This window comes from Schistocerca serialis, chromosome 1, assembly GCF_023864345.2.
Source record: "Schistocerca serialis cubense isolate TAMUIC-IGC-003099 chromosome 1, iqSchSeri2.2, whole genome shotgun sequence".
Classification (NCBI taxonomy): domain Eukaryota; kingdom Metazoa; phylum Arthropoda; class Insecta; order Orthoptera; family Acrididae; genus Schistocerca; species Schistocerca serialis.
In genome coordinates this window covers 872,611,495-872,625,963 of record NC_064638.1, presented here as the reverse complement: position 1 = coordinate 872,625,963, position 14,469 = coordinate 872,611,495, and the positions used below count along the sequence as shown (strand labels likewise).

At 39.1% G+C, this 14,469-nt stretch overlaps 1 protein-coding gene across 4 annotated transcripts in view; it reads right to left on the bottom strand.

Annotated features, from left to right (window-relative positions):
• LOC126486149 (DDB1- and CUL4-associated factor 6-like) overlaps positions 1-14,469 on the bottom strand; it is a 227,199-nt gene that overhangs the window by 75,709 nt on the left and 137,021 nt on the right. For all 4 annotated transcript variants that reach the window (XM_050108930.1, XM_050108929.1, XM_050108927.1 and 1 more), the window contains exon 12: positions 782-916. In XM_050108930.1, the coding sequence (XP_049964887.1) occupies positions 782-916 (135 nt within the window). The remainder of the gene's footprint in view (positions 1-781; positions 917-14,469) is intronic.

Here is a 14,469-nt window from a genome sequence, read left to right as displayed (position 1 = left end):
CTGGGACGTCACTACGGTACAGTCTTTGTCCATCTGTCATTTTTCATGTCCTTCCACAAACTCATCACCTCCCGTTATTGTTCTTATGTCTTCATTTATTTTCCAACAATGGAAAATCCAGGACGGAATGTAACAATATTACGAGAAGGAAAGTTGCTATTCACCATATAGCAGAGATGCTGAGTCACAGATAGGCACAACAAAAAGACTCTCACAATTATAGCTTTTGGCTGTTAAGGTCTTTGTCAACAATAGACAGACATGCGCGCACGCATGTGCCCACACACACACACACACACACACACACACACAAAACTGCAGTCTCAGGCAACTGAAACCACACTCAGTTTCAGCTGCCTGAGAGCACAGTCATGCCAAATAGCAGTGTGACGCACAGAAAGTATGTAAGAACACAGTAGAATCAGTTTATCTTTCACTACTATCCACAACATCTTGTTTCCTCCTATTTTAAACCATAAAACCTGTGTGTTCAACGTTTATTTCATTTGTTTTGAGTTCATTATGTACCACTACATCACTATGTTTTGTTAAGGGTAACATAAATCAATCGGGCTCAGTATTCTGTTCTGTAATTTTTACTCCATTCCTAATTTCTTAAAACAAAAATAGCACAGAAAAGTAATTGATACATACAGAATGGTAAACTTAAATTTGCAGATCATATGCACAAAAAGTAATGTGAGAAATGAGTTCACATACACTGCAAGAAAATAAATTTCTAAAATAACCAATAAAAAATTTTATGTGTTTGAGTACATACCTGGCATTTCTGTGTCCAGTAAATTTCTTTTTTATAGAAGGCTGTGGTATACTGCACTCATCAAATGCATCTTCTTTTGCATTCCTGATTGCATTAACTGCCTCATCCATGTGATCCTCAATAGGATGAACAAACCTAAACAGTCAAAAATTCACAATAATAACCCCAAAAATTCCATAGAGGTATGAGGTTCTTTTGTACAATATACAAAACAAAGCGCTGCATTAAATAACTGGCTAAACAAACAACATTTCTTAAAATACAATGGAAAATGGAGAAAAAAATATTTGCTCAGAGAGTAGCTTTAGTAACCCTTTCAGGATGCACAGATACATCAATATGTGTAATGTCACACATGTCCAGCAAGGGCACTTGCGAAACAAACAAGGCTGATATTGCAGGCCAATTACACAAACTTCCATAGCTGTCCAAATATAAAGCTGGCCAGAGGCAGTCTCTCCCTCAGTTACTATTATCTGTTTCACCTATGCCTACTGATTCTGCAACACCGCAGTTGTTTGCTGTTTGTATACTGCTACAAATCCTGAATTTGTGGTTTCCACCACCACTTCCCAATATGGAACTTTGATTACAAAATACATGGTATCTGGTTAAGTCATGCTTGGAATTTACCTAAAATACTAGAAGGTTTCATGATAATTTCTATTTGTCCCTTAGATGAATCTTTTACCAAGAGCTATTACTGTTTGGTTCAGGTTGCGTTACAAAAATGACTTGTGTTCAATGGCCTGAAGTAAGGATTACAGCAGTATCCACCTTAGAATTACTTAAGACAGTACTACAGAAGGTATCCCCTGGAGAGGTATAACTAATACTAACACAGCGAGAAGCATCTGTATGGCTTCAACATACTTTGGTAGCTGATATTAACGGGCTTCACTGCAAATTTGTGAAGGAGGATCGTTTTGCTTATCACGATTGACAATCACACACCAGTAAGTCACCTTGCGTAATGAATTATATTATCACTTTTGCAATGACTGATCAAGCTAAGCATAAAGATTTGTTTGAAAATTGCTATTTCAACATCCACCAACAAAAAATTAGTATTTTATGGAGCAGTTCAGTGAGCACAGCACAAATTATGGTTTAATACAATTAGAAAAAGGCAGGAAAAGTATCAAAAGTAAACCACATTGTGAACAAGCTGCAATTCTGACTTTCATCCACAGAAACAATGACAAAAATTCATCATAGTCTAGTGGAAGAACCAATCTGTTTCATGGCAAATGGATACAGGTGGATTGGGAGACGTGATTTGTTTCGTAGCAGTTATTTGAAGAACTACTTAACAAGAAGTGTTTTGTCTTTGAATGCAAAGAGACGCAAGCAAAAATACATGTCTTTGTCAAAGTGTAGGACCCAGCACACAATCTGCTAATGATGTGATGCCTTCTGGTGATGATTTGTGAGACTCTGAACAGACATTTTCCATAATAATAATGATTAGGAATATTTGTATGTGCATGTCTTAAGAGTCTGCTTGGAAATTTTTGTTTCTTTGTGTAACATCGTTTATACATTTGGCTTAACCAGTCCATTATATGCATAATCAATAAAAGTTATATGTATGGATTAATGTAAAATGGGAAAATGGGACAAAATATTGTATTAGATTGTTGTGGGTCATTCCAAATGTGATATTAATGAGTCAAAGTATGTATAGTGACATCCTTGGAGAAACAAGATGTAGCTGCTAAATAGATTATTGATGAAAATATTAGTGAACAGAGCATTCTGAGTAAAATTCACTCATATTTTGTGAATTAGCTTCATTAATAACCACTGCATATGACTGTTACTGTAGATAATATAACAAAAGAACATACAATTTTAATTTGATACAAACATTGAAGATTTTTCTCAGAATCATAATTTTGCCACTTACAACCAACACCCCTTTGCTTTTAACTGCCACAATTATCACCTCCCATCCTAACACAGAACTCTGGCTACTCTAAATATCAGTCTGTCACCTAGATCAAGATTTCACTTTCACTTTTGCTTGCTTCACCGATTCACAACCAAACTGTCACCTTCAAATCTATCCCAGTCCCCAGCCTACAGTTTGTCTTCACAATGTAGATTTCACCTTTGAGATGAACTCATTAATCATATTTCAACAAAGACAGTGCAAAAATGTACACATCAATAAAAGAACGTTCTGTAAGCAGAAAATTAACAAAGAGCCACCCACAAATCACAAATAATTTGTACAATTTACTCACCACAAGAAAGATTTGTATATTTAAGACAAGATCATCAATAAAATTTCATCATGAGAGGTGCTACACACACACACACACACACACACACACACACACACACACACACACACACACACACAATGGTTTATTTAATTAGATAAAAAAATCAACTCACCAAGCTGTGGCAGAACACACACATAAAAGAAGGTTGTAATTGGCAAGCTTTCGGAGACAGTGGCTCCTTCCTCAGGCAGAAGGGAAAAGGACTGGTGAGGTCTAGAAAAAGGGGTAGATTTCGGGAAAGTCACCCAGAACCACGGGTCAGGGGAGACTTACTGTACAGGATGAGGAGTTATTCGTTGTTACAAATTATGGTACTATACAAATAGAAAAGGTAGTAAAATTAAAGTAATCTACATTCTGAATGAATAGCAATGAGTGACTCATTGGAAAAAACATTATACATTTGTAAATTGCAATGAACAAAGATTGCTGAAAGTTCACAAAAAGAGGCTATATATTTCAAAAACTAATGAGAAGACATGCCTGTTATAATAGCAGACACATATTCTGAAATTTTATAAGAAATCATGATAAACTAGCAGCTAGGGAGAGTTCATTTAACTGTGTTTTTTGACCGATGAAGCCAAATGGTCCCTAATGAGTACAGATTGTTCATGTAGTGCTGGATGCAAGATACAATATTAATGGACCCAGCTCTGATAATTGGGAGTCAATTGCATAGTGCCAAAATTTAAATCACATTTGGGACAGAAGAGATTCAGATTCCCAGAAATGCAAGGCAAGCAGCTGTAGTTCCAACAAGGCATTCTGTAGAATTTTGTGAGCAGCAGAAATAATATTGGCGAGCAGAAAGATCACAAGGTGCCTAACATTTTAGGGATTACCATGTGTCTCATATTTAACAATTTTCTGTTAAGAGGTGTGTTTTTAAATTATAAAGTACTGTTTGTCATACTGTTGTATATCAAAATTAAAGCACCTACATTGCCAACATTTCAACTGACTTGCTGTGCAAGTCCTCTTCAGGGCAGTTAGCTGCTATTTACTGGTGAATGTGTTCCCTTACATACTGTCTACTTTTAATATATGGTGGCCACCGATTACACATATCCGGGATGTCTTCAGACAGTGTGAAGGGGCAGGGAGGGTGTGTGTGTGTGTGGGGGGGGGGGGGGGGACATTATGGAGGGGGACGGCTGTATGGTAGGCTATTGCCTGTGCTACTCTGGTGGCTAATTGGAAGGCAATTCTAGTAGGTGATTGGCTGGAAATAATGTATAGGCAGGCTACTGCCTGTGCCACTCTAGTAAGTCACTGGTTGAAAGCTCTTGCTGGTGACTTGTAGGCAATAACAAATCAGCAGCTTGTACCCTGGGACAGTGTTGTCCTGTAGTGAAGTGTTAAGGCTGCACAGCAGTTCTCTCATGACTGCAATTTATGCAGTTAAACCCGGGTCAAGTGGTGCTGCTGGCTAGTGAACACACGTGGTCTACCGGGATTGAATCGCTGGCCGTAGGTAACTTGTAGCTATTCTCCCTGTTCATGCCGTTAAAGTGTTTGGTTACTTCAATAGCCGCTCTTATTTTTTCACTGCTGCAATCATGGCAGCTGAGCAAGCAAGTAGGGTTCTAGCAAATTGGTACAATGGCCACATTCCTGGTGGTGTTCAGCTACAAGTGACTTGTTCTGCCTCAGTCATAAGTAACTGTCATGATCTGACATTCACAAGTGCTAATGGGGCTCATGGTTTCACCAACACAGACTACACCGCATTCATACCAAAGTTCATAGACATCTAGTGTGTGGAGAGCATCAGATTAGCTGGCTGTTTTTCAAGGAGTTTCTTGCAGAGTGGGGGAGTGGCCATGTACGTAAAAAAACAGTATTCCATTTGATTCCATAGATGTATCACGGCACTGCACTGAACAGATATTTGAATGTTGTGCAGGGGCAGTTGAATTTCGTGGAACTAAACTTCTAACTGTTGTTGTTTCTAGGTCCCCTAACTCTGACTTCAGAGCATTTCTGCTCAAGCTAGAGAGAGTTCTTAAGTCACTTTATAGGAAATACCAGAAATTAGTTATATGTGGTGACTTCAATATTAATTTCGTATGCGATTGTGCAAGAAAAAGGATGTTGGTAGATCTCCTAATGATCTGTTGCAGACCATGTTTTATCCAGCTAGGGTGCTGGGGAACTGTAGCACAGTCATAGACAATATTTTCATTCAGTCTTCATTACTAGATGAGCATTCTGTCGGTAAAAAGGGTGAACAGCCTTTCAGACCATGGCACACAAATTTTAACAGTAAAAGGCTTTTGTGCTCAAACAAATGTCACATATAATTACAAACTATGTAGGAAAGTTAATCCAATGGCAATAAAGAGTTTTTTAAACCTCATCAAGGAACAAGAATGGCAGGATGTTTATAGTGCCAATAACATAGATGGCAAATATAATGCTTTCCTTAACACATTTCTCATGCTCTTTGAGAGTTACTTTCCATTAGAACATTCTAAACAGGGTACTAGCACTAAAAGGCAGCCTGGGTGGCTGACTAGTGGGATAAGGATATCATGTAGAACAAAGCAGGAATTATATGAAAATGTTAGAAGTAGTCATAATCAAGCTACAGTAGCCCTTTATAAAAAGTACTGTAAGGTGCTTAAACATGTTATTAGGAAGGCAAAGAGTATGGGGTACACAAACAGAACAGCTAATTCACAGGATAAAATTAGAACCAGGTGGTCAGTTGTGAAGGAAGTGTCTGGTCAGCAGCAAATGGTCGACAATATAAAGTCAGTTTGTAGTAAAAATATTTCTGTTACTGATAAGTCAGATATCTGTACAGCACTTAACAATAGTTTTCTGACCATTGCTTGTGAATTAAATAAAAAATTAGTTTCTACAGGGAATCATATAACTCTCTTGGCAAATGCCTTTCCGAGATTGGTCTGAAATACTCCTCTGTGATACAGGCAAGGGGGAGATTCAGTCAACAATTAAATCACTGAAGACTAAGGACTCTCATGGATATGATGGAATACCTGGCAGAATATTAAAGACTGTGTTGCATATGTTAGTCCTGTACTTAGCCATATTTGTAAATTTTCCTTTAGGAATATTCAGTTTCTTGAATGATTAAAGTACTCAGTAGTAAAGCCACTTTATAAAAAGGGAGAAGTGGATAATGTAGACAATTTTAGACCTATTTCTACGCCATCAGTCTTTAGTCTTTGTTAAAGTTATTGAAAAAGCTGTGTAGTATGTAAGGATAATTGATAATTTTATATCACATAATTTGCTATTGAATGTACAGTTCAGCTTCAGAAGTCATTTAACAAATGAAAATGCAATATTCTCTTTTCTCTGTGAGGTACTGGATGGGTTAAACAATAGGTTTCAAATGCTAGGCATATTTTTTTCATTTAACTAAGGTGTTTGATTGTGTTGATCACAAAATATTGCTCCAGAAGGTGGACCATTACAGAGTACGGGGAGTAGATCACAATTGGTTCACCTCTTACTTTAACAACAGACAGCAAAAGATCATTATTCACAGTGTTGATAATGGTTGTGATGTGGAGTCTAAGTGAGGTACAGTCAGATGGCGGATACCGCAGGGATGAGTATTGGGGCCACTCCTCTTCCTTTATATGAATGATATGCCATGTAGTGTTATGGGTAACTCTAAAATATTTCTGTTTGCTGATGACACTGGCTCGGTAGGATGTTGTTTGCAACATTGGCTTGGTTACAAATAGTGTAGTTCATGACATAAGTTCACTACACTATTCAACAAAACCCGACATTGTAATTTCACAGAATGGGCATACGATTAGTGAAGCTGAATAATTAAAATTTCTAGGTGTTCAGATAGACAGTAAACTGTCATGGGAAGCCCACATTTAGAATCTTGTTCAAAGACTTAACACTGCTATTTTTACTATTCGAATGGTATCTGAAGTAAGTGATTGTTCAACACAAAAATTAGTCTACTTTGCGTATTTTCATTTGCTTGTGTCATATGGTAGTATATTTTGGGGTAACTACTCCCATTCTAAAAGGATATTTTGGCTCAGAAATGGGCAGTTCGGGAAATAAGTGGTGTAAGTTCGTGAACCTCTTGTCGACCCCTTTCCACTAATCTGGATATTTTGATATTGGCCTCTCAAAATATACTGCTGCAGCCATTTTCAATAAATTTCCACAAGAATTCAAAAATCTTAGCAGTAATCCACATACTTTCAAATCGAAACTGAAGAGTTTCCTCATGCGTCACTCCTCCTATTCTGTCGAGGAGTTCATTGAAAAATTAAGGTGATTCTTATGTTATACTGTTGATTGTGTTTACGTAAACTTATGGCTTGACATTTTTGGGTTCATAAACATTTTATTTTTATCTGTTATTACTTTTATGTTGTAATTTCATGAGCTGACACATTCCATGACATTGGAGATTTGCTCCTCAATTTGGTCCTACAGAACTTGATGTGTAAATAATAAATAAATAAAAAATCAACAGAACCTTTAGTGGATCTACAGATTTCAGATTTGTAACCACTCTGGAAAATGGGTCCGAGTCTTCTGAAATGCAGAACCTTGCCGACAGATTCGCCGAAGCCTCTCACATAAGGTAGCTGAGCAACGGGAAGGTTTTCTTCTGTATCTTTGTTGGTTTTGCCCTCACAGTACCTCATAAGCCACTGTATGTCTCTGTTATTGTACCCATTCACACAGAAAGTAGACTTGAGCTCATTCAGTTCACGTTGTTTGTGGTTAGCGTCAGTAATGCGGTGAACTCAGGCTGTCAGTGTACATAGCAGAGTGTTCTTTTATGCTGGATGGTGCTGTGAATCTGCATGCAGGTACCTGTTGGTGTGCACTGTCCCAGTTTTGGTGCTATATTTCTTATAAACCTCCATATCCAGGAAAGGAATCAGTTAATTGTTTACCATTTCCTATGTAAACTGTATGATTTTATGCAAGCTATTGAGGTGCTCATGAAATCTGTGTAGTTCTGCTTCCCCATGTGGCCATATGACAGATTTGTCATCCATGTATCTTAGCTGGGCACAGTGGCGCGCAATTTGAAGCAGTCTATTCGAAAGCTTCCACGAGTATGTCAGCTGCTATAAGTGAAGGGGGGGAAGGGGATGCGAGCCATTGCCATTCCATCTGTCTACTCAGAAAAAATTGCCCTGCCAACTACAATATGCTGCAGAAAGCACAGTTGTGCCATGTCAAACGTGTCTGTGATATTTGCTATAGTAGGATGTTGGTGGTTTCAGCTATAGTATGTTGGTAAACAAAAATTTTATGTCATAGCTAACCATAAGATCCACAGCCAGTATATGCTGTTCCCAAATGAGCTGGACAAAATGCGTAGAACCCTTAACATAAGACTCTGAGTCACCAACCAGGATGTGTAATTTGTGAGGCATATATTTTGGCAGACAGTTGTAGGCAAGTTGATCCCACTGACAACCAGCCTCAAAGGACAGCCTTCCTAGTGGACTTTAGGTACTCCATAAATTCTTGGTGACAATGGAACATTCAATATGAGCCCCGTAGCTGTGGCAACATTGATTCTAAAACTTGAATAGAGCTTGCACCTGTCTCACTATTTTCACTGTGAAATCTCGATTCAGTTCTTTGTACATGGGGTTATTCAGCAACTTCCTCATTTTGGCTCCATTTGATGTAGAGTCAAATATTACTGTGACGTTACCTTTGCCTGCCCGTAAAATTACAATATCTTTGTTGTTCCTGAGTTCACTTAGGACAATTCTATCTTCAAGTGAGATGTTTGGCATTGAAGGCTTTGCATGCTGCAGGAATCTCACTGTTTCTTGACGGATCTTCTCTGGTTCTACTTGAGGCATGTTGGTATGTACTGGTTCATCACAGAAAAGTTTAAACTCTTGTACAGCACATCTGTAATTGCCTTGCTACTGTAGGATGTTGGTGGTTTCAGCTATAGTATGTTAGTAAACAAAGATTTCATGTCAAAGCTAACCAGAAGATCCACAGCTAGTATATGCTATTCCCATATCACCGTATCACTACAGTGCAAAATGTATCCAGCTTCAGCTACGTACTATGTTCCTCCCATGCGAGCCTCGCAAATTCCCTCTGTTGGCAGCTCTTCACTGCTTCACTCAATGTGTAGGCTTGTTTGTATGTTACTTTGTTGATGTTGTCCCAGCCAGTTGCCAATGACCTGGATGCCAGTTATGGACAGTTATTGAGTAGCAATCTGCTGTTAAAATCTAAGATGGAATAAAGATGATGGATTATTTCCCTTAGTAGGGAATGACTAGCATGTCTGAACATATTACTTGCTTTCTTCCAGTTCCGAAATGTGGTCGCAAGCAAAGGAATTTTGGTACACTGTCATGATCTCTGCATCTCTCCATGTATGCGAGATCATTAAGAAGTTTCTCTCTTGTCTTCCTCTATGGCATGAACAGGGACAATGGCTATACAAGTTACCTACAATGTGGCTGCCGACAATTCCAGCCCAGCAGACTGTGTGTGTTTATCAGCCAGAAGCATCTACTGAACCCAGTTTAACAGCAAAAACAGTAGTCACAAGAGAACTGCCATGCAGCATTAACATTTTGCTGCACGAAAACACTACCCCTGGGTACAAGCTGCCCAAGTGCTATTGTGTACCAGTCACTAATGAGAGTTGCCTTCCAGTCTGCCATAAGAGTAGCACAGGCAATAGCCTACCATACAGCCATCCCCCTTCATATCAACCTCTCTCCAAATCCCAGATATGTGAAGTCGGTAGTTACCAGATAACTGAAATAGACAGTACACAGGGGAAGACATTCACCAGTATCCAGAAGTTAACCACCCTGAAGAGAACCATTTTTCTAATTGCAGTATGTGTGCCCATGTACTGAAAAACACACACACACACACACACACATACACACACAGTGGGGAGGGGGGGGGGGGGGGGGGGGGGGAGGGGAGAGAGAGAGAGATAGACCTGCACTGTCCTGGTGCTAGAGCCTGGGAAGAGGAGAAGGCAGAGGTTAATGGTAACAGCTTGTTGAACACTGTGATATGATGAAGAGAGAGGGTTAGAAGGGATGAGAATCATAAAAGGGGAGGAGAGGAACAGTACTGAGGAAAACTATGGAAGAAGATCCATGGGCTATATGTTAAACTGAAGAAGGAAGGAAGGAAGATTAGAGTTTAATGTCCCGTGGATAGCGCAATGTTCAGAGATGATGCACAAGCTCGGATAACAAAAGGATGGGGAAGGAAATTAGCCATGCTCTTTTCCAAGGAAACATCCCAGTATTCACCTGGAGCAATTTCAAAAATGGCTCTAAGCACTATGTGACTTAACATCTGAGGTCATGAGTCCCCTAGACTTAGAACTATTTAAACCTAACTAACCTAAGGACATCACACACATCCATGCCCGAGACAGGGTTCGAACCTGCAACCGTAGCAGTAGCGCAGTTCCGGACTGAAGTGCCTAGAACCGCTCAGCCACAGCAACCAGCAGAGCAATTTCAGGAAATCATGGAAAACCTAAATCTGGATGTGCGGACAGCGGTTTGAACCATAATCCCTCTGAATGTGAGTGTAGAACAGAGAAAGAGAGAGCATGGATTGTGAAGCAACCATTAAAGATGTGCATGTTGTCTCTACCACTGGGTGGACAGCTGATTATTTACCACAACACAATAAAAAACAACACTGTAGCACCAGTGTTGTACAGGTGGCACTGTTGCTGATGGGACAGTGATAGAGCTGGAATGGGAAGTGCCAGGTAACTGCATACAAGATGTCATGTAATGTTGTCTTTCATGTGGATATGGCCCACACAGCACGGTGCCTGAAGCAGGAATGGGTGAACCAGGATATTTTGTAGGTTGAGTAGATGGTGGGAAACTCCTTCAGAAGAGCTATAACACATTTTGGCAAGTATATTCTTTGTTTCAAAAAAGATGAAAGGTAGTCAACTGGAGAAGTTTCTGCTTTCCCACTGTACGGTAAAACTGATTAATAATAGGGGTGTTCCATCAAAGTTGATAAGTGGTGCATTTGAAGTACTAGGAGCATGAGAACATAATGCAGAAACTATGGACTACAGTCACATTTAGCTGTGAGGTTTCCAAACACTATAGCTGAGACATTGCTGTGAAACAGGAGTACAAAAGTGAATGTTAACTATCAATTATTTTGCTATTTATTTTCCTACTTATATTAAAAAAATTAAACAACAAAGTGCAGACTGAATGCACAACTGTTCACACTGGTAAAAAGATTTGGTATGACAGGTGACATGACAAATTATTTTAATACTTTACACTTCTCTGAGCTAGACAACTTCTCTGAGCTAGGCAATGCATCAACCATTTTGAATAAAGCTGACTACGATGCTAAAATTCAGTTGATTCTCAAGGAGGATACCTACCATAAATTGCCAGGGGACCTGAAGGTCAAGAATAATGAGGAAGATATCAGAGCTCCTAAAAACAGTCGCCAATGGAATAGGCTGTTATTAAGAATCTTCTCCCTCAGGTGCAGGGACTAACTATGCTTTACGGGCTAACAAAGATCCACAAAGATCCTCTTTGCTCCATTGTGACACAGTTGGGTAACCAACTTACAGACTGGCAAAACATATGGCCAGCCTCCTTATGCCGCATGTAGGTCACTGTGTGCATCACATCAAGAACACCAATGATTTTATCAACTATATTAAACATCTGTGTGTGGGGCAGGGTGATATAGTTGCCAGTTTTGACGTTGTCCCCCTATTTACATGTGGTTTTGTCAAAGACTGCATAGATTTTCTCTCCCAGTTATTCGATAGCACAATTGTGGAATCATTTAAGCACACATTGACCTCATCATACTTCCTATATGGTGGTCAGTATTTCAACCAGTTGGACGGCATGTCGTATTTCCTATACGGTGGTCACTACTTCAACCAGTTGGACAGCATGGCGATGAGATGTTCATTAGCTCTATCCACAGCCAACCCTTTTATGGAGAAATCTGAAGACATCACTTTGGACATGGCTCCATATAAGCCAAGTCACTTTTATCATTACACTGATGACACTTTTATCACCTGTTTCCACTGACATGACAAACTAGGAGAATTCTTAGAACACCTGATGAAAGTACAGATAGATGGTGCATTACCCTTCCTTGACATCCTCATTTGCCAGAAAACCTGCGGATATCTCAGCCACAGAGTGTAGAGGAAACCTGCATACAGATACTGGTGTCTGCACACTCCTAGCCACCATCATCTGGCACAAAAACGTAGCATTCTGAACACCCTTGTCCAACCATACTAAAGTCGTCTCAGACACTGAAAATCTGCCACTAGCACTAAGCCATCTCCAAAACGTTTTCTGGAAAATGGCTACTATCACTGCGAGGTATCACAGGCTATTCCTGGTGAGACATGCAGGAAAAACACAAACAAAGAAAAGAACAAGAAACCTGTATTTTGCCTTTCTGTAGCATAGTGTCAGGAAAGATTAGCTGCCTCCTGAAGAGACACATCATCCATTCAGTGTTCAGACCTCTTGCAAAAATATGACACCTCATGAGGCTTGTGAAGGAGGATTTAGGGCTTAGAATGTCTGGAGTGTACACAATACTACATCAGCGTGGCTGCTACTATCGGACAAACAGTGCGCACTCTGGAGCAATGCCAGACAGAACACAAGAGATGCTTAAACCTATGCTATCCTGAAAAATCACCTGTGGCAGAACACACTTTAGAAAATCGACACTAGATTCTATTCAATGAAACATCTATCATTATGAGGATTAAGGGATTTTGGGATAGTGGTAAGTGGCTGAAATAAAAATATCTGAGAACACCATCATCAAGGATGATTGATTGCGGTTCAGCACAGCCTGGGGACCCAGCCATCAAGAGACTGAAGTGGGCGCAAGGTACGCAGGACATAAACATTGCTGCAGTGGGCAAGGAAGAGTGCACCAGTGAAGTCACAACCAGCTATGCTGATATATAATCGTGAGACCACAGCGACATGGCAATCATTTACTGCTTGACAATGGCTGAGGAGAATTTGGTTGAAAGCTCATGGGATTTTAACCCCTGATGCGGCTGGAAGTCCGAGAAGATTTTATTATTTCATAACACTGCATAATTAAACCGTTGTAAGTCAACTTTCTTTATAGTTACTATACAAAAATTCTTCACTTTGAGCACAGTCAAAAACACAATGCATCTACTTGGGATGCTGCTCAATATAAAGTAAGTACACACTTATTAACATGACATATACCTCAAAAGAGATGAGGAAGATTATAGTTGAATGTCGAGAAGACAGCACAATCACTAGACATGAAGCACAAACACTGACTGATAAGGATAGTATAGTAAATCAGTCATTGGTCTTCTAAGAAACCATCCCAACATTTGCATCAACCGCTTTAGGGAAGTCATGAAAAACAGATTTATCTCACTCTGTATCCCAGAAGAGCTTTCTGTGCTGTCACAGGACTATAAGTTGCTGTCATAGGATTAGAGTTTCAATGTAAAACAGAGAAAAGGTGCTGTTATTGGCATATGTAGAACAGCTGAAGCTGCAATATGTATTATAATGGAATCCAGCCAAGATAAAGTTTATAATGCTCAAAACCAAATATCCTACAAACACTGAAAGAAGACGTGAAGTGTCTCGGCATGATTGGTAAGAAGTTGATAGAAGACTAACCTATAAAAGACATGATACTGCTATCAGTTTCTTTCGCAAGAATAAGGGAAATTCATTATCAGGAACAAGGCAAATATTAAACTACTTTTACATCCACGTATAACCTATATGAAATATTAAGAGTATGTGACATAGGGTATTGCATATTGCAATTGTATTAAGGTTATTCTCTATCCCATTCACAGATGGAGCATGGGAAAATGACTGCTTGTGTGCCTCTGTGTTGTCTCTTCTGGCCCTAATTTAAACTTTATCATTTTTACATGACCAACACGTATGGGACTGAAGAACATTTGTAATTACGGACCTGAAAAGCAGTTTTTGGAGTCAAAGCTATAACTCTTTTCATTTCAGTAGCTTATTTGTATAAGAAGTAAGTTTATTTTTCAACTGGGCAAACATGCGGTTCTTGTAAAAATAAAAACACAATAAATTTCTCACCACTTTCCTATCCTCTGGGTCCCTGGATCATCTATATTAACTTACTTATACTTAAAAATCTATGATTTCAAAAACCATGGATGCAAAATGTAAATTCCACATGATCAAGGTGTTGTTCTCTCTTTTGGGGTTCTTGCCAACATAAGAAGTACCAAAACTTAGATCTGTACAAATCAATGAAGTATTTTGTGGAAACATATATAGCATGAAATTTATTTGTGTGTAATGGATTTAGTTATCAAATAATAATACTGCA